The sequence below is a fragment of the Eptatretus burgeri genome, chromosome 12 (assembly GCF_056783735.1).
Source record: "Eptatretus burgeri isolate ZD-2024b chromosome 12, Ebu_testis_v1, whole genome shotgun sequence".
Lineage (NCBI taxonomy): Eukaryota > Metazoa > Chordata > Myxini > Myxiniformes > Myxinidae > Eptatretus > Eptatretus burgeri.
Genome location: NC_140972.1, coordinates 9392884 through 9413529, shown reverse-complemented (window position 1 = coordinate 9413529; position 20646 = coordinate 9392884). Strand labels below are relative to the sequence as shown.

At 46.5% G+C, this 20646-nt stretch overlaps 1 protein-coding gene across 5 annotated transcripts in view; it reads right to left on the bottom strand.

The window, feature by feature from the left end:
* Positions 1–20646, bottom strand: part of PARG (poly(ADP-ribose) glycohydrolase) — a 183125-nt gene that overhangs the window by 15864 nt on the left and 146615 nt on the right. For all 5 annotated transcript variants that reach the window (XM_085849416.1, XM_085849420.1, XM_085849417.1 and 2 more), the window contains 2 exons: positions 3694–3772; positions 1800–1908 (listed from right to left, as the gene is read on the bottom strand). In XM_085849416.1, coding sequence (XP_085705542.1) covers positions 1800–1908; positions 3694–3772 — 188 coding nt within the window. The remainder of the gene's footprint in view (positions 1–1799; positions 1909–3693; positions 3773–20646) is intronic.

The following is a 20646-nucleotide window of genomic DNA, read 5'->3' as shown; positions in this document are numbered from 1 at the left end:
GCAACGAACGCGCCGTCCCTCGGGAACGAACGCGCCGTCCCTCGGCAACGAACGCGCCGTCCCTCGGCAACGAACGCGCCGTCCCTCGGGAACGAACGCGCCGTCCCTCGGCAACGAACGCGCCGTTCCTCGGCAACGAACGCGCCGTCCCTCGCAAACAAACGCGCCGTCCCGCGGAAACGAACACGCCGTCCCTCGGCAACGAACGCGCCATTCCTCGGCAACGAACGCGCCGTCCCTCGGCAACGAACGCGCCGTCCCTCGGCAACGAACGCGCCTTCCTCGGCAACGAACGCGCCGTCCCTCGGCAACGAACGCGCCGTCCCTCGGCAACGAACGCGCCGTTCCTCGGAAACGAACGCGCCGTCCCTCGGAAACGAACGCGCCGTCCCTCGGAAACGAACGCGCCGTCCCTCGGAAACGAACGCGCCGTCCCTCGGAAACGAACGCGCCGTCCCTCGGGAACGAACGTGCCGTCCCTCGGGAACGAACGCGCCGTCCCTGAGAACGAACGCGCCGTCCCTGAGAACGAACGCGCCGTCCCTGAGAACGAACGCGCCGTCCCTGAGAACGAACGCGCCGTCCCTGAGAACGAACGCGCCGTCCCTGAGAACGAACGCGCCGTCCCTGAGAACGAACGCGCCGTCCCTGAGAACGAACGCGCCGTCCCTCGGCAACGAACGCGCCGTCCCTCGGCAACGAACGCGCCGTCCCTCGGGAACGAACGCGCCGTCCCTCGGCAACGAACGCGCCGTCCCTCGGCAACGAACGCGCCGTCCCTCGACAATGAACGCGCCAGCCGTGGGAATGAACGCGCCGTCCCTCGCAAACAAACGCGCCGTCCCGCGGAAACGAACACGCCGTCCCTCGGCAACGAACGCGCCATTCCACGGCAACGAACGCGCCGTCCCTCGGCAACGAACGCGCCGTCCCTCGGCAACGAACGCGCCGTCCCTCGGCAACGAACGCGCCGTCCCTCGGAAAAGAACGCGCCGTCCCTCGGAAACGAACGCGCCGTCCCTGAGAACGAACGCGCCGTCCCTCGGAAACGAACGCGCCGTCCCTGAGAACGAACGCGCCGTCCCGTGGGAACGAACGCGCCGTCCCTCGGCAACGAACGCGCCGTCCCTGGGAACGAACGCGCCGTCCCTCGAGAACGAACGCGCCGTCCCTCGGGAACGAACGCGCCGTCCCTCGGGAACGAACGCGCCGTCCCTCGGGAACGAACGCGCCGTCCCTCGGGAACGAACGCGCCGTCCCTCGGGAACGAACGCGCCGTCCCTCGGGAACGAACGCGCCGTCCCTCGGGAACGAACGCGCCGTCCCTCGGGAACGAACGCGCCGTCCCTCGGGAACGAACGCGCCGTCCCTCGGGAACGAACGCGCCGTCCCTCGGGAACGAACGCGCCGTCCCTCAGGAACGAACGCGCCATCCCTCGGGAACGAACGCGCCGTCCCTCGCAAACGAACGCGCCGTCCCTCGGAAACGAACGTTCGTTCCCGTGCCATCCCTCGGGAACGAACGTGCCATCCCTCGGGAACGAACGCACCGTTCCTCGGAAAGGAACCTATACTTGGGTACCACCACAGCGGTGGTGCTAAGATTTGTATGGAAGGGGTCGGGGTCTTGATATTTTAGCAACAGATACAGTATGTACACAACCTGCACCACAAACATCCTACATATATGAATAGTAAAAGGCTCTCGAGCAACTGAACACAAACACCAAACCATAAAACGGAATGGAAAATGCATTAAAAATGATGAGATTGCCGATAGAGAAGAGAAAGTGTGAGACCTTATTGAGCTCCCTGCGTAGACTTGATCCTGTGACCTGCGACTTCAATTTGCTAAAGCAGGTAGCGTCCATGGCAACCACTTGCGTTAGGCGGCGGCCCCAAGAATCTCTAAGCAAAGCACAAGGGAAGGAATGCAAGATCGCCTCGGGTCAAGACGACGAAGTACCTCTTAAAAAAGAGGACGCATGCGATAGTGATATGGGTTTAAGATCTAAATCAATGTTGAATGGTTGTTGTGCACTTGAACTTGATGAAAACATCAGTGGGGAAACCACCATAAAAGGAAAACCAAAAACCAAGGCCATTGGCCCACCACCCAGCTATCAATAAAGATGTAACGCACAAAAAGAGTAAAGTAAAACACAGGAAGCCATGAAATGGAGCACGAAGCCAACAAAAGCAAACAAAGTGACGAGTCTCTCATTCCAATTAGAAAATTCACTTTGACTCAGCGCTCGTGTACAGCAGGGAAAGAAAGCAATTGGCATGTCCGTCCAATTCCCACTCCTCTCTCCACTCGCGAGTGCCTCAACATTCCCGTATTGTATTTGGATACCCCCCCCCCCCGCGCCCCCCCTCCACACCTCCCCCAAGGCCTTTAGTATATCCACTGGGTCTGCACAAATCCCACAAAGTTTCAATGGTCACGGCAACAATAATATTTCGCAGGAAAAACAAGATCCGACAAGATTTCTTTAAAACAGGCTCTTTCTTGAGCATGTGCTTCAGTTTAAAACATTATGAGGTCTTCCTCATGCATCGCAACAGGAATAACGCTCAGCTCATCCATAATAGCTCGGTCTTGCCATCTGTGTTGGCACTTCTTGCGCTGCTTGTGCAGGTCGCCATGAGTCATGATTGGGTGATCCGAGTTCATCGATTTCCAAACGATCATCAAATTTCAATATTAACAAGGCAATTTTACAGTCAAATTGAATATTCATCTTATCTTTGGGATGAAGCAAATGCTGCTCATCTATGACTCTACTAATCCACAGCAGTTTTACATGCATGCCTCCTGTCGTTCAGTGTGTGTGTGTGTGTGTGTGTGTGTGTGTGTGTGTGTGTGTGTGTGTGTGTGTGTGTGTGTGTGTGTGTGTGTGTGTGTGTGTGTGTGTGTGTGCGTGTACGTTTTTTTTGTCCTATCTCCTCTCATTGTGAAGTCATATCATCAGAAAACCTCATGTTCCACCCGTGCAGTCACTTCCATGTCCAGATCTCATTAATAAATTGCTTTCTGCTCCTCTCTTTTGGGAATCCCTCTTCTTTAACTGATCATCGCTGCCTCTCTGCAGCCCTTTTAAGTGAGACAATCAGCAGCACTTAATACAGTACTCCACCTACAATGAGGTGTCCCTGTGATTTGCACTTCATCAGCTTACATATCAACTTCCCAGGACAAAGCATCTCCAGATTAATTATATTTGCTGAACCTCCCATACTTTATAGGAATTCAACAACCCATCCACATTTGAATAGTATTCCAATTTGCATTGGTGATGCTTTGGCATTTAATGTGCGATGAGGATAAGGATGTGGAATCGCTCACATCAAGTAATAGTTTTAACCCTCTCCCACAACACGCAAGAGAGGCATACAAATACCATTGGGAAAGAGAACATTCCATACATTGATTGACAAATGCTGCATCAACAATGAAACATGAGTGAAAGTGTGATCACAGATGCCATTATGCATACAGAGCCATGTAGCCCATGATCTGTACAGAGCTGTGTAGCCCATCATCTGAACAGAGCTACATACGAGATGATCGGTACAGAACCGCATACCCAATGATCTGTACAGAGCTGCATATTAGATGATCAGTACAGAGCCGCATGGCCATTGATCCATAGAGCTGCGTACCCCGTATGTGTAGTGTTCATACGTTACCGTGGTGTGCTATCCATCCAATCTCCATCCCAGCAGAAGGCTTCTCCATATCCACTATATTTGCTGAACCTTTCCACTCCTATGGGAAAAATGGTTTCAAAGGGAAGAAAATGTCAAGGAAACAAGCGTTGACCACAAACATAAATCGTGCTTCAAACAATAATGACCAAAATGCATTCTCAAAATTAATGTCAATCTAAAGACATTTCAATTAGATTTTTTAAATGTGCATTTGAACATACATTTAGCTGGGACAGGAAAAAATGTGACAAATAAGAAAAAAGGGACAACAACATTCAAGTTGAGCGAGGTATGGGTTAAGACTCAATAAAATGAGTTATCTGTGGACAAAGATGGTGATAATGAGAGAGAAAAAGATCACCACAGGCCAGTAAGTACTGAAGAGCACCACCTGAGAGAGCAGCAATCAAAGGGTAAGGGACATGTGGTACAGAGGAGGTAGTGGGTGAAGGATGAGGAGAGGGCGAGATCCTTGTTGTGCATTAATACGGACCACTACCCAAATGGGACAGTGTGCAATGATGGCATGATTTTTCACAAGTTTAGTTGAGCATCAGTCAGAGAGGAGAGAGACAGAGGAAGAGGGAGACAGAGGATGAGAAACCATAGTAACATTGACTGTGATTGGCCCAGGGGGGCTCTGCCTTTCATCACATGAATTGACTTTAATCTCTTACCCCCCACATTCTCTATCGCCATCATCAACGCATTTTGCTCAACATTTCCCTCACTCTCCATTATCAAATCATTCAGTATCTATCATTCCTCTTAACATCATAATTTCTTTCTCTTTCGCCTTCATCGTAAAAAAAAAAAAAACATCACCCTTTTATCTTTACATTTCTAATTCTCTCTTTCCTTTCCCCTCTCTATATATCCTCATCATCTGTCAAACCCATCATCTCCTCCACACCCTCGCTGTTTTGACTTTCAAAGTAAATACTGCAGATGTAATGTGACACAGGAGGAAAGGGGAGGGGAAGATGGGGTGCCGAATAAAGGAGGTGGGAGAGTAAAAAAACATGGAAAAATCTCCAGTCCAGCACTAGATGCGCTGAAAAGGATGCCGGCACGTTGTGGTGAACTGCAGACTCAGATACGCAATTTAGGTAATCATAATCAGCAGATATATACATATATATATATATACATATATATATATATATATATATATATATACATATATATATATATATATATATATATGTATATATATGTATATATATGTATATATATATATGTATATATATGTATATATATATATATATATATATATATATATATATATATATATATATATATATATGTATATATATATATATATATATATATATATATATATATATATATATATGTATATATATATATGTATATATATATATGTATATATATATATGTATATATATATGTATATATATATATATGTATATATATATATATATATATATGTATATATATATATATATATATATATATATATATATATATATATATATATATATATATATATATATATGTATATATATATATATATATATATATATATATATATATGTATATATATATATATATATATATATATATATATATATATATATATATATATATATATATATGTATATATATATATATGTATACGTATATATGTATATGTATATATATATATGTATATATATATATATGTATATATATATATATATATATATATATATATGTATATATATGTATATATATATATATATATATGTATATATATGTATATATATGTATATATATATATGTATATATATGTATATATATATATATATATATATATATATATATATATATATATATATATATATATGTATATATATATATATGTATATATATATATATATGTATATATATATATATGTATATATATATATATATGTATATATATATGTATATATATATATGTATATATATATATGTATATATATATGTATATATATATATATGTATATATATATATGTATATATATATATATATATATATATGTATATATATATATATATGTATATATATGTATATATATATATATATGTATATATATATATATATATATATATATATATATATATATATATATATATATATATATATATATATATATATATATGTATATATATATATATATATATATATATATATATATATATATATATATATATATATATATATATGTATATATATATATATATATATATATATATATATATATATATATATATATATATATATGTATATATATATATGTATATATATATATATATATATATATATATATATATATATATATATATATATATATATATATATATGTATATATATATATGTATATGTATATATATATGTATATATATATGTATATAAATATATGTATATATATATATATGTATATATATATATATATATATATATATATATATATATATATATATATATATATATATATATATATGTATATATCATACACACATACTGCCTAGCCAGATGAGCCTTTTAAAAATGTAAATTATTCCTCGCGATTCCCAGAACTGTTTCGTGTACCACAGACAGGTTAATGTTTTGTGCACCAATAAATAAATAAATAAATAAATAACTATATAAAAGGCACAATCACGTCTCTCACCCAGAGTTGGAGGGAACAGCCTATCAGCTGTCACCTAATAAATTATCCCCAACAACAGCTAGGACTTTTAATGAATCACCCCTCTGCTTTTCTTGCCAATGAAAGCTGCAAAAGCAACCAAGAAAAGCTGATGGTAAGGCTCTTGCTGGTTCAAATAATACCGAGGTTCCTCCACACCCACAGACATTTACAAGTAGCACCCAATGCGACAACTCCGCTCCCCCCCCCCCATTTGTCTGCAGCAACACCGTTGGCATCATCATCACAATGGTGTTGCGTGGTTGGTGGCGTCATCCATCCATGACGTCACCACACTGTGTGGTAGGTGCGAGTTTCCCCACCGCAGCGTGGCTAATAATCTCATGCCACTATGCATATGCTGAGTGACACACATTATGAAGTAACTATTCTAATGTATTCCCATTTTACTGCCTAGACAAAACAATAATATTAAAATAATTTAAATAATAACAAGAACAATGCCTGAAGTGGATACGTTCAAAGCTGCATTTCAAACATCAATTTTAGACAAGGGTTTCAGCCTTAACGCTTTACCAAGTGGCTAAAATCCGCTTGAAATGCAGACTTGCGGCCGAGACCAACAGAGACAGCAACATAATGAATAATGGGTTCAGAAAAGAATAAATAACGTGACGCTGAGGAGAAGAGTGAAATGAAGAGGGACAGCAAGTTGACACAAACCAAATGCCTTTTAAATATGGAATAGCTGCGGAGCGGGGCGGTTGGGCGGGCAAAGTCACGGTTCAGAAATATGCGGGAAGAGCAGAAAAAGAAATAAACAGATGAGATGGCAGGAGTGAGCCTGAGCTTCTGGTTTGTGTCAGATGAAGTCAGGAGCTGCCAAGAGCTGAGAAAAGCAGCCATTATACAGTCCCTTTCATGAAAAGGAAAGGAGAGAACAAGAAATCGACTTGATATTTATCCCATCACATTTTTGTTTCACCCATTTGAACAGATGTACCAAAGAGATGATGAGTATATGTACACTCATTTCAAAGTCATTTGTAAGAAAAGGCTCATTTCACATCGAGAAGACTTGCACACTTGCAAGAAGACTTGCACAAGAAAAGGCTCATTTCACATCGAGAAGACTTGCACACCATGCGACCAACATCGGCTGCTTCTTAAACCACTTCTATTCAGATGGTCAAAGTGGATCACAGTTAAAACGGATGACGTCTCTGTGAGGGTTCCCGTTTGTCTGCTTCAGCAGACTAGATAGGCAACAGGTTTTAACTACTGAAAATTAATAACATTTAATGCTTTGTGTGATAAACAATGTGCCGTTGACATTTCAAGTGCAAGGCTTTCGTCAGATCAAAAATTTTTGCTGACAAATAATAGTGTATGAGGTAGACATACTCTTGTCAACGTACACTTGACAAGTTGAATCTGATTTGTTTACACATTTTAACTATTTTATGATGTATAACCATGAGAAACACCCACTCCCTCAGGGAGCATCATCGACCTTACGTCAGACTGGAGGAGGGAGAGCAATTGCACTATGCCACATGTACAGTGCAAATTGGAAATCATCTCCAAGCTGATTTGTAACACACACTCGCACCACCACTGGGTGGCACTATACGGTGCACATTTACACAGAGAATTTGCAGCCCCCACCCCATCCCCCTCCTCCTGAACCCCCATGACCACCAATTTAATTTAATGCCCAATACCTTCCTGGGCAAACCCCAAGTCTCGACTCATTCTGTCCAGCAGTTTAGGAATGCATACAAGTCAAAAACAAAACACAACAAATTATGCAATATGATGCGTCATGAAACACCAGCAAAAACTAATCTTGATACACAGATTTCAAATTTCTGTAAAGGTTTAAGTTTGTTGGGAAAGACAGTCAGGAGAATCAAAGATTCAATCGCTCTTGTTATATGCAGTAAACCTTTGTCCAACTCGGGTCTTCATATTGTGGATTCGTTTATAAGTGTGGGAAACAAATGTGACGCTTATTTCCTGAACGCACGTAAAACTTGATGATCCATGGGTTTGAATGTGGCACTGTGACCACGTCATGTGCAGAGCTGTCTCCCACTATCTTCAACCATCCGTGCTGCTTTCAGTTTAGGTAGCGCCAGTCGAGTGAGCTTGTGTCCAGGAGAGTTCTTAAACTCAACGTTATTTAGCCGCATTCTGCACCCTAAAATACAGTTTGGCACCGAAACGTCAAGCCTCTCCAAGTGGGAGTGGAGTGAAGAAATCCCGTGAGATGATGACATTAGCAGAGAAAATCACAATGTTAAACAAGTTGTGGCAGGGATGAGCGTCGCATTGATTGGCTATGAGTATCATAAGGCTGAGTCCACCATACACATCATTCATTCAAGCCAGACTTCCTGGAGTTTATAACAGAAAAAGGCTATGCCCTTGAACAGGTGTTCAACACTGATGAAACAAGGCTTTTCTACAAGAAAAAGGGTAACAGGATATACATGTCCAAGGAGCAGAAGGTACACACAGGTTCAAGTCTTTCAAGAATCGATCGTCTTACACATATTTCCTGTGAAAATGCAACCGTTGACTTTAAATTCAAACCTTTCATGAGTCTACCGGCAACGATTATTGCCGGGCTCAAACAATTAACGCCTCACTCTAAATCTAACGCCTCACAACAAATCGAATACCTATTTATCCTAGCTATGAATCGCTGTATACATCACTTTTGTAAGTGCTATCGTTTTCAAATTAGGAGCTTGGAACGATTTCATGCATTATATGATACGATTTTTCACGATCTATTCTCACGGACTAATTAAAGTATAACATCAAAATATTATTTTGGTTTTGAGGATTGGATATCGTCCGGACTGAATAAGTGTCGGAATCTGTTGTGAAATCTGATAATTTAAAGAAATAACGAGTTTTATAACCAAGCCGATATACCGATTTACTTTAGGCAAGCAAGGCTATGTTCCCTCCTTCTCCATACATACTCAAGAAAATGTGAAATTTCCAAAGCAGTAAACTTATATTTTAATCCTGTTTGGAGAATTATATTGCGTGAACAAAAAAATTAAAAAACGTGACAAATTAAGTAACTTCATTGAGCTATATGATTTAATGTATTCACTGCTGGACCTCACGCCCTGTCCCCCAGAGGGACTGCCTATCCATCTGCCATAGCATCTGCCAGATCTGTGTCTATATTTTCGGAGGTTTTGCGAGGTGCTCCACAGGAAAAGAAAGCTAATCTGGTGAAAAACGGATATTTTAAAATAAATATACAATGTTTGCGCGGACCATGAACCGATGTACTGTGTGACGCGTGCAAAGAGCAGACAATATGGCAGATAATTATCTGCAATGTTTATTTCACGGGCGATTGAACTTCATGATGTCTCAAGGGTTCTTCTGCATGAAGCTGCAACTCTTTTTTTTTTTCTTTTTTTTTTGTATACCTTGGTCGAGGCTCGTATGAGAGCTAACACACAACTCACAGCAAGGAGGCATGAGACAAGAGGGGCGGAAGTGGAAGGGACAAAACAGTGGGGAACAGACACATTAGGTGAACTGTGGAAGGGAGAGGGATGGGGATGGGACGGGGAACATGGCGAAGAGAAGATGGACATTTCAGGGACTTTCAGGAAGGAAAGCAGGAGAAATGAAGGAAGAGGGCTTGGGTGGATTATCGGGGGTAGAAAAGATCGAGGATTTGGATGGGGGAAGATAAGAGGTGGTGGTGAACAGCTGTTTTGAAAGCCTGGAGGGAAGAATGGGAAAGAATAGAGTGAGGAAGTTTATTCCAAAGGCGGGAAAAAAGAGGAATGAAAGAGTGAAGATGAGCAGTGATTCGTGATTTTGGTAGTTTTACCAGAAGGGGGTTGTTGGCAGACCTTGAGCGCCCTGTGGAAATGTGGTGGGGACAAATCGCAGAGAGAGCAGGGGGGGCAAGGCTGGAGAGGAGTCGGTAGAAGACAGAAAGACCACCGACCAACCTGCGGTGATTGAGTGAGAGGCCCAAAGACTCAGCTTCATTGCGGGAAATGCCGATGATCTTAAATGCCCTGGTTTCGACAGCGTGAAGCCGAGAAAGGTGGGAGGCAGGAGCACCAGCCCAGAGGGGAGAGCAGTACTCCATCAGGCTACGGACAAAAGCTTTGTAAGTGGTCAGGATACTCTTTTGTGGATAAAGTCATTATTTTAATGAATTCATTTCATTTCATTAAATGCTGGGTGCACGGTGAAGACCGGCTTAAAGTTAAAGGGATCCGATATGATATGCAGCGACAGCCAGCTTGGCCAACCGTTCCTTATAAACCGTTTAATTGGAGTGCTTGCATGAGTGCTTAAGCCACTTGCCGAACGCCTTACAGTTGACAGCGGTACCGCGCCATGTTCTTCTGAGCGAACTCACTGCAGACACTTTTGCATGCTACGTCATTCAGAGTGAGTGGTTCGTGCTCCGTCACCCTCAGCGAGTGGTTCGTGCTCCGTCACCTTCAGCAAGTGGTTCGTGCTCCGTCACCCTCAGCGAGTGGTTCGTGCTCCGTCACCCTCAGCGAGTGGTTCGTGCTCAGTCACCCTCAGCGAGTGGTTCGTGCTCAGTCACCCTCAGCGAGTGGTTCGTGCTCCGTCACCCTCAGCGAGTGGTTCGTGCTCCGTCACCCTCAGCGAGTGGTTCGTGCTCCGTCACCCTCAGCGAGTGGTTCGTGCTCCGTCACCCTCAGCGAGTGGTTCGTGCTCCGTCACCTTCAGCAAGTGGTTCGTGCTCCGTCACCCTCAGCGAGTGGTTCGTGCTCCGTCACCCTCAGCGAGTGGTTCGTGCTCCGTCACCCTCAGCGAGTGGTTCGTGCTCCGTCACCCTCAGCGAGTGGTTCGTGCTCCGTCACCCTCAGCGAGTGGTTCGTGCTCCGTCACCCTCAGCGAGTGGTTCATGCTCCGTCACCCTCAGCGAGTGGTTCGTGCTCCGTCACCCTCAGCGAGTGGTTCGTGCTCCGTCACCCTCAGCGAGTGGTTCGTGCTCCGTCACCCTCAGCGAGTGGTTCGTGCTCCGTCACCCTCAGCGAGTGGTTCGTGCTCCGTCACCCTCAGCGAGTGGTTCGTGCTCCGTCACCCTCAGCGAGTGGTTCGTGCTCCGTCACCCTCAGCGAGTGGTTCGTGCTCCGTCACCCTCAGCGAGTGGTTCGTGCTCCGTCACCCTCAGCGAGTGGTTCGTGCTCCGTCACCCTCAGCGAGTGGTTCGTGCTCCGTCACCCTCAGCGAGTGGTTCGTGCTCCGTCACCCTCAGCGAGTGGTTCGTGCTCCGTCACCCTCAGCGAGTGGTTCGTGCTCCGTCACCCTCAGCGAGTGGTTCGTGCTCCGTCACCCTCAGCGAGTGGTTCGTGCTCCGTCACCCTCAGCGAGTGGTTCGTGCTCCGTCACCCTCAGCGAGTGGTTCCTGCTCCGTCACCCTCAGCGAGTGGTTCCTGCTCCGTCACCCTCAGCGAGTGGTTCGTGCTCCGTCACCCTCAGCGAGTGGTTCGTGCTCCGTCACCCTCAGCGAGTGGTTCGTGCTCCGTCACCCTCAGCGAGTGGTTCGTGCTCCGTCACCCTCAGCGAGTGGTTCGTGCTCCGTCACCCTCAGCGAGTGGTTCGTGCTCCGTCACCCTCAGCGAGTGGTTCGTGCTCCGTCACCCTCAGCGAGTGGTTCGTGCTCCGTCACCCTCAGCGAGTGGTTCGTGCTCCGTCACCCTCAGCGAGTGGTTCGTGCTCCGTCACCCTCAGCGAGTGGTTCGTGCTCCGTCACCCTCAGCGAGTGGTTCGTGCTCCGTCACCCTCAGCGAGTGGTTCGTGCTCCGTCATCCTCAGCGAGTGGTTCGTGCTCCGTCACCCTCAGCGAGTGGTTCGTGCTCCTTCACCCTCAGCGAGTGGTTCGTGCTCCGTCACCCTCAGCGAGTGGTTCGTGCTCCTTCACCCTCAGCGAGTGGTTCGTGCTCCGTCACCCTCAGCGAGTGGTACGTGCTCCGTCACCCTCAGCGAGTGGTACGTGCTCCGTCACCCTCAGCGAGTGGTTCGTGTTCCGTCACCCTCAGCGAGTGGTTCGTGCTCAGTCACCCTGAGGGAGTGGTTCATGCTCCATCAACTTGAGTGAGTTGTGAAATGACACCCGATTTCCAAGCCATTTGGCGTATTAATATGTTTTCTAAATTACTAAGCCAATTTTTTTTTCCACCCATAACACACAGCTGTTTATAAAGTTAAGGTTTGTGAAAATATCCCTGAAACGTCTATATAAATTCAATGTTGTTTTTCAGTGAAAACTACTCAAGGTTTCTGGGTTGCTGCCAATATCAGTTAGGTGTGTGTGTGTTTCATAAAGAATATATATATATATATATATATATATATATATATATATATATATATATATATATATATATATATATATCTCTCTCTTCCCATCCTTGCTCTACCCCCTCCCAATACAGTGCAGCACCTTTCTCTTTCTCTCTTTCTCTCCCTCTCTCTGGCCATATCCGAATGGTGGTCTTGCCCAGATGGGAGTTTGTCTCTGGACGTGTCCGAGCGGCGTTTGTCTCTGGCCAGCTTGGCTCCAGATGCGTCTGGGCGGGAATTTACGCTCCACCGCACATCTGACTTCCCTTCCTCTCACCTCACACTGTCTTCCCTTCCCCCACTCCTCCTTGGTCCCCCTCCCTCCTCTCTCGTCTCTCCCCCACCCCTCTCCCTCTTTTTCTCCCTCTCCCCTTTCGTATCCCCCTCAGTGAAGCAACAGATGGTATTTGCTGGTATGAATATATTGTTGAGGTTTTGCAAAACCGCATGCCTCCGAGGCAATGGCACCCAACATACAGTGATCCCCAGGCAGTAATTTCATTCGTGTTCATGTAGTTAGTCCTCCCCTCATGTCTCGTGGGTTAACGGGACGAAGTGCGTTGCGTATGTCTCGTAGTTTGGTCTAATAAATGTCTCTGATTCTGACTCTAATCCTGTCCTTTTCGCCATAGTACATAAGCATGCAAGCACACGCGCCATTCAATAGGCAATGGATTAAAAGCACACCATGATGCCTCCTGTGGCTCAAATCATCCACATCCCCGCTGCACACAACACAACCCGCACACGCGAATCGTGTGCCATTATTTCAATCAAATCTGCATGCCAATTCCCAAGCTGCACCTCACCTTACCTTACTTGCACCTCCCTCACCAAATCTCATCACGTTGACCACAAACGTCTCCTGCACACGGGAAAAAAATTACCACACCCCCTCGTACCTCTGCATCGCTACAATTAATCACTATTTTGAGGAGCACCGCGCAGCGTCGGATTGTCCTCGGCGCCGTGCTATGCTCGACCATGCAACAGACGCTCATAGCTCTGCCCCGCATCACCAGGGACGTCTCGGGTGAGCATCTGGAATTAATATAGCACTCATCTAGTCACCAGACCATGGCAAGACTGGGGGCAATTGGGGGGAGGGGGTCACGAAAAGGGCGATCCGGGAGTTTGGTTTGGGTCCCGGGTGTGCATTATGAGGGAGCCCGTGGATGGCGGGGAAAGTCCGTAGCCACCCGACATTCAGACTGCACTCAGTGCACGTTCAGGGCAGGGGTGCCGGCTCGGGGAGCATACCCTATGTTAAGTCAGGACCTCTGAACCATGCCGAAGCTGGAAGGCAACCGAGCCGGTGGGTTATAAAAGGGGTAGCACGGAGCTGTTCGAGTCTCTCTGTCTCAATCTTCTTCAGACCATTATTGATGTGCGATTGAAGGAATGTGCTTCTTCTTCTTTGAGAGCCTGATCCGGGGCGACTGCCATCCTTCGAGGCTCCCTATCGTGCTGTCGACGTCCCACCACCCCCACACAGCCAGATGGACCAGTGCCGAGCACACGTTGCCACGAGCTCTGGCAAAAAATTAAGCAGGAGATAATGCGCCATATTACGAGGTGGGAATGCTCAGTCGCAATGTCCCATGGAGGAACACGCTACACATACAGACCTTTGCACGGTGAGGTGAGGGATCTTTCTCCTCACGCATCTATTCCCCTCTCTCTATCCACCAATCTATCCCATCTTCTGTGAACACACAAAGAATTAATATCACTGACTCGCAATCCCATTTTCCTCTGGCTGGACACCACACCTCCCACATTGCACTACACCACACCTCCCAATCCCACATCTTAGACACCATCAGTGTTCCTCCCACCGACCTCTCCCGAAGTGTTCTGGGTTGCGTTGGTCTGCCAACCGCACGAGGTATGAAGAGGTCGTTTAACCTCACCTGCTTTCTTTCTCTCTGGGCTATCTAATCTTCTTCGGATGTGTGTGTGTGTGTGTGTGTGTGTGTGTGTGTGTGTGTGTGTGTGTGTGTGTGTGTGTGTGTGTGTGTGTGTGTGTGTGTGTGTGTGTGTGTGTGTGTGTGTGTGTGAGATATATATATATATATATATATATATATATATATATATATATATATATATATATATATATATATATATATATATATATATATATATATATATATATATATATATATATCTTCTTCTTCTTTCGGCTGCTCCCTTTCGGGTTCGCCACAGCGGATCATCCGTATGATCCGCATAGTGATTTGGCACATGTTTTACGCCGGATGCCCTTCCTGACGCAACCCTGGTCGCCTCTTACGACACAGGCATATGGTACACAGGGATATGGATGTGGATAAATAATAAGCTCTTTGGTCTCTCTATATATATATATATATATATATATATATATATATATATATATATATATATATATATATATATATATATATATATATATATATATATATATCTTCTTCTTCTTTCGGCTGCTCCCGTTAGGGGTCGCCACAGCGGATCATCCGTTATGATCCGCATAATGATTTGGCACATGTTTTACGCCGGATGCCCTTCCTGACGCAACCCTAGTCGCCTCTTACGACACAGGGGTATGGTACACCTATTTTAACCGGGGTATATATATATATATATATGTATTCTTACTGGGCAGGGGGTCAGCCGCCAACCGACCGCTCTGAACGGAGCCGCAAGTCGAGTCGGCCCGACCGATCGCCCGGAATATAGATCGCCGCCCGGATAACTCCGAGCGACGGGTCCTTGAACAAGAACCGAAATACGCCAATCGGCAGATCACGTGGGGTAGGGTCGATTGCCAATCTTCAATTTACCTAAATACCCACATGATCCAACTACCGGGGTATTCCACCCTCGACGGATCTCGTACGGAACAAACTGCCGAGGTGAGGTTGTCCGTGCGTGATTCCGAGCAGCGTAATCGCCGAGAACCGTCGGTCCAAATGTCCCCCGATTACGGCAAACCAATGGCGAACTCCCAACACACGAAATGTTCAGTCAATGAGGGAATGGACGCAACGAGCAGGTTTACATTCACACAATACAAGGACATTTATGATAATGAAACACGTATGCAATTAAATAAGGCAAAAGACGTATGCAATTATACAAGCAACAAAAGCACGACAAAAGAACTACAACCGTCTACTTATTATGTACAGTTATTTACACTTAACAGCAGTTCCTACTTATTGGACGGGCCAACGGACACACGTACGCGCATGCGCACGCATGCACGCCCGCACGCACACACACACACGAAACGGTGGCCGAGGCCTTTAATCACGAGCTCCAGCTCGGAGGACAGGTGAGCTGAAACTCAGAGCCTAACTCGAACCTCTCCACCTCATGTGGTCTTCAACTTGTCTGGTCCCGGGCTCCAGCGAGAGCGAGCTGGATCCAAATCGCCGTGAGCCGCGTTCCTTCCCGAGCTCCCGCGAATCCTCCCACGCTTCTCAACACGTGCCGGTGAGACGAGGCACCGATGCTTCCTGTCGATCGTCGCTTCCCCGAGGATCCAACTCCAAGAAGAGGCCGATGCGTCGCACCAAGCCGGGAAACAAAACGGAGAACAAAAAGCTCCCCGAACCAAGAAGAAGAGGAAGAAGAGGAAGAGGAGGAAGAAGCCTCCACTTGCAGCTCGAGCCGAACAACTGGCTCAAGTTCCTTCCAAAACAAAGCAGCAGCCGAAGCTCACTGAGCCAGCCGAAGCAAAAAGCTTACTCCTCCCACAGGACTCAGCACATGAACTCTGCACACGGGACTCCCACGAACTCAGCCCACGAACTCAGCACTACCATGGGACTCCCTCGGGACTCTTCACGAACTCTGCCACGGGACTCCCACGAACTCTTTTCGAACAAAGAAAAGATGTCCTCTTTATCCTTTGCACCCCCTCCCCCGCAGCCGGCGTGACTCATGCCCTCGTGATCCACCCCCCGCTCAACCACGGGTGGGAGGGAGTTGTTGACGTCAACGCAGCGTTCTTCTTCCTCTTCCCAGAAGAGGGGGGAGGGACGTCTCCATTGTTCGCTCCCTAACAATTAAATCGATCCGCAGCGCATCGAATCGATTTTAAAACATTTAAAAAATGGAAGGTGAGCTATCTGGGGAACATGCACTTATCGACATAGCTGACTAAGGGAACCTGTATGTCGTGTGCAATTGAATTCCAAATTCGTAACAATATATATATAGTGTGTGTGTGTGTGTGTGTGTGTGTGTGTGTGTGTGTGTGTGTGTGTGTGTGTGTGTGTGTGTGTGTGTGTGTGTGTGTGTGTGTGTGTGTGTGTGTGTGTGTGTGTGTGTGTGTGTGTGTGTGTGTGTGTGTGTGTGTGTGTGTGTGTGTGTGTGTGTGTGTGTGCGTGCGTGCGTGCGTGCGTGCGTGCGTGCGTGCGTGCGTGCGTGTGTGTACAGTGGGGAGAACAAGTATTTGATACACTGCCGATTTTGCAGGTTTTCCCACTTACAAAGCACGTAGAGGTCTGTAATTTTTATCATAGGTACACTTCAACTATGAAAGGCGGAATGTTAAACAAAAATCCTGAAAATCACATTGTATGATTTTTAAATAATTAATTTGCATTTTATTGCATGAAATAAGTATTTGATACATCAGAAAAACAGAACTTAATATTTGGTACAGAAACCTTTGTTTGCAATTACAGAGATCAGACGTTTCCTATAGTTCTTAACCAGGTTTGCACAGACTGCAGCAGGGATTTTGGCCCACTCCTCCATACAGATCTTCTCCAGATCCTTCAGGTTTCGGGGCTGTCACTGGGCAACACAGACTTTCAGCTCCCTCCAAAGATTTTCTATTGGGTTCATGTCTGGAGACTGGCTCGGCCACTCCAGGACCTTGAGATGCTTCTTACGGAGTCACTCCTTAGTTGCCCTCGCTGTGTGTTTTGGGTCGTTGTCATTCTGGAAGACCCAGCCACGCCCCATCTTAAATGCTGTTGTTGAGGGAAGGAGGTTGTTGGCCAAGATCTCGCGGATACATGGCCCAATCCATCCTCCCCTCAATACGGTGCAGTCGTCCTATCCCCTTTGCAGAAAAGCATCCCCAAAAATGATGTTTCCACCTCCATGCTTCATGGTTGGGATGGTGTTCTTGGGGTTGTACTCATCCTTCTTCTTCCTCCAAACACGGCGAGTGGAGTTTAAACCAAAAAGCTCTATGTTGGTCTCATCAGACCACATGACCTTCTCCCATTCCTCCTCTGGATCATCCAGATGGTCATTGGCAAACTTCAGACGTGCCTGGACATGCGCTGGCTTGAGCAGAGGGATCTTGCGTGCGCTGCAGGATTTTAATCCATGACGACGTAGTGTGTTACTTATGGTTTTCTTTGATACTGTGGTCCCAGCTCTCTTCAGGTCATTGACCAGATCCTGTCGTGTCGTTCTGGGCTGATCCCTCACCTTTCTCATGATCATTGAGGCTCCACGAGGTGAGATCTTGCATGGAGCCCCAGACCGAGGGAGATTGACTGTTATCTTGAACTTCTTCCATTTTCTAATAATTGCGCCAACAGTTGTTGCCTTCTCACCAAGCTGCTTGCCTATTGTCCTGTAGCCCATCCAAGCCTTGTGCAAGTCTACAAGTTTGTCCCTGATGTCCTTCGACAGCTCTCTGGTCTTTCCCATTGTGGAGAGGTTCGAGTCTGATTGATTGAGTGTGGACAGCGGTCTTTTATGCAGATAACGAGTTCAAACAGGTGCAGTTAATATTGGTAATGAGTGGAGAATGGGAGGGCTTCTTAAAGACAAAACTAACAGGTCTGTGAGAACCGGAATTCTTACTGGTTGGTAGGTGATCAAATACTTATTTCATGCAATAAAATGCAAATTAATTATTTAAAAATACAATGTGATTTTCAGGATTTTTGTTTTAGATTACGTCTTTCACAGTTGAAGTGTACCTATGATAAAAATTACAGACCTCTACGTGCTTTGTAAGTGGGAAAACCTGCAAAATCGGCAGTGTATCAAATACTTGTTCTCCCCACTGTATGTATATATTGTTGCGGTTGAGGAAATTTGTAAACCACCATTCAGGTCCCGTAGGTGAGATATCTCTGTAAGTACATGTGTAGTTAGCCTCAAACCCGTTGTTTAGAGGGAATAAATGTGATTCATTCGGGCTGCGACCCTTTGAGATAGCCGTTTTTCTGTTCTATCTTTATTTTGAACCAACCACGTCTCAACCGCCATCACACAACAACCACCAACCGCAACGCCGCTTCACAACAACAACAACGCACGAATGCAAATGGTCTCCACGACCTTTACCTTCACAACTCGCTCCCGCAAACATCGCATCACCGCCATTCCAAACGTCGCCATGGCCATAAACCACCACAATAAACCCTCCACCACCTTCACCTCTCCTCCTTCTACCGCCATTCCCGCACCACTTGTGAGCACCGAGCCTCAGGCTGTCCTGGACTCGTACAAGGTGCGCGCCGAACCGCGAGTGCAAAGTGCGGCCTTTCCGAGGAGAATTCGGATCAGGAATGATACACGCCCACTTCTGATCCATCCAATCAGCAAGCGCGGGGCGATTTGGCCCCGCCTCCAGGCGCGTCGGTGTGGAATCGCGATATGCAAATTCTAGGATCAGGGGAGACTCACGCCCCTTTTTCTCCGTCCAATGGGCGAGCGTGGCTCCACCCCCGAGCTCGTTCTGATCCAGAAATTTGCATATGGGTTCTCCTGCCGGCCTATAAAGTGCCAAGCGCGGGGCGAATTTGGCAGTCAGTTTGGAAGAGTCAGTCTGTCGGAGGTCGGAGAGCTGAGTGGAGCTCGCAGTCTGTCGGGGTTCGGAGTCTGTCGGGGAGCTGCAGAGAGAGGAAGCCTGGAGCACGGTCGAGTGGGTTTGAGCGCAGAGTCGGCCTTGGAGGAGCGGGGAGTGAGTCGGGAGGAAAGAGACCGAATAGCTCGGGTCCGAGGCAAGGAAGACGGCAGTCGGCGACGAGCTCGCAATGGAATCGCTCGTCGCGGGACCCAAGCAAGCCAGCTATTCTCTTTCCCCAGAGCATCAACAATTCCCCTCTTTTTTCCCCCCGCGCTGAGATAGTGCGAAAAGGGGGGCCCCGTTCCCACCCCACTCCAAGCAGTGCCAACGAAACCCGCGAAGGAGCGCGGATTCGGGGTGCCGCCGCGCCACCACATTGGCGGCTCATCACAAAGACACGGGTAGGATCCACCCGGTCTCGCGGACCTGACCGCTCTTTCAGGTCCTGCGCAAATATTGACCCACAGGCCCCGCCTGCCCCCTTGTCTTTGAGGGTGGCCCTTTTCTTTTGCTTTTGATTAAATGTGTTGTTGGCGCCGTCTGTAAAGTAAAACTGTGTAAGTGTTGCCGTGTGCTCGCGTAGTCGGTAGTAGATCTGCATTGTTGTGTTTCTTTTGTAGCATTTGCTGTAGGTGCATAATTCTGTTAAATTGTATATGTGTGCTCTCCGTGTGCAGCGGAATAAATGTGCATCATGTTGAACTGTTTTCCCGTTTCGCTTCGTCTTTTCTTTAATTGAATCTCCATCTTGCTTCACGTAAAGGGTTGGTTGTGGGCTTAATACGCCCGATAATTAATCGGACCGTCGAGGCCGACGATAACACCGCTCGGTTATCCCGATAGTACGGAACGGGTCGCTTAAGTGGCCCGTGTCCGGAGTCGACCTGCGGCGAGGTGCGATCGCCCGGTCTACCCTCCGCGTGGGTACTTAGGTAGGTCGAGTTTGGCGAACAACCCTATCCCACGCGGGGGGCCTATTGGTACGATCGTGGTGAGGCCGAAAGGCCCACCCGTGACTAGCTCCCGGCGTTGGTCCGAGAGGGTCACGACAGAATTGTACGTCCGGTGGGCGACGTGCCGCGATTCGAGTTACGTGGCCATTCG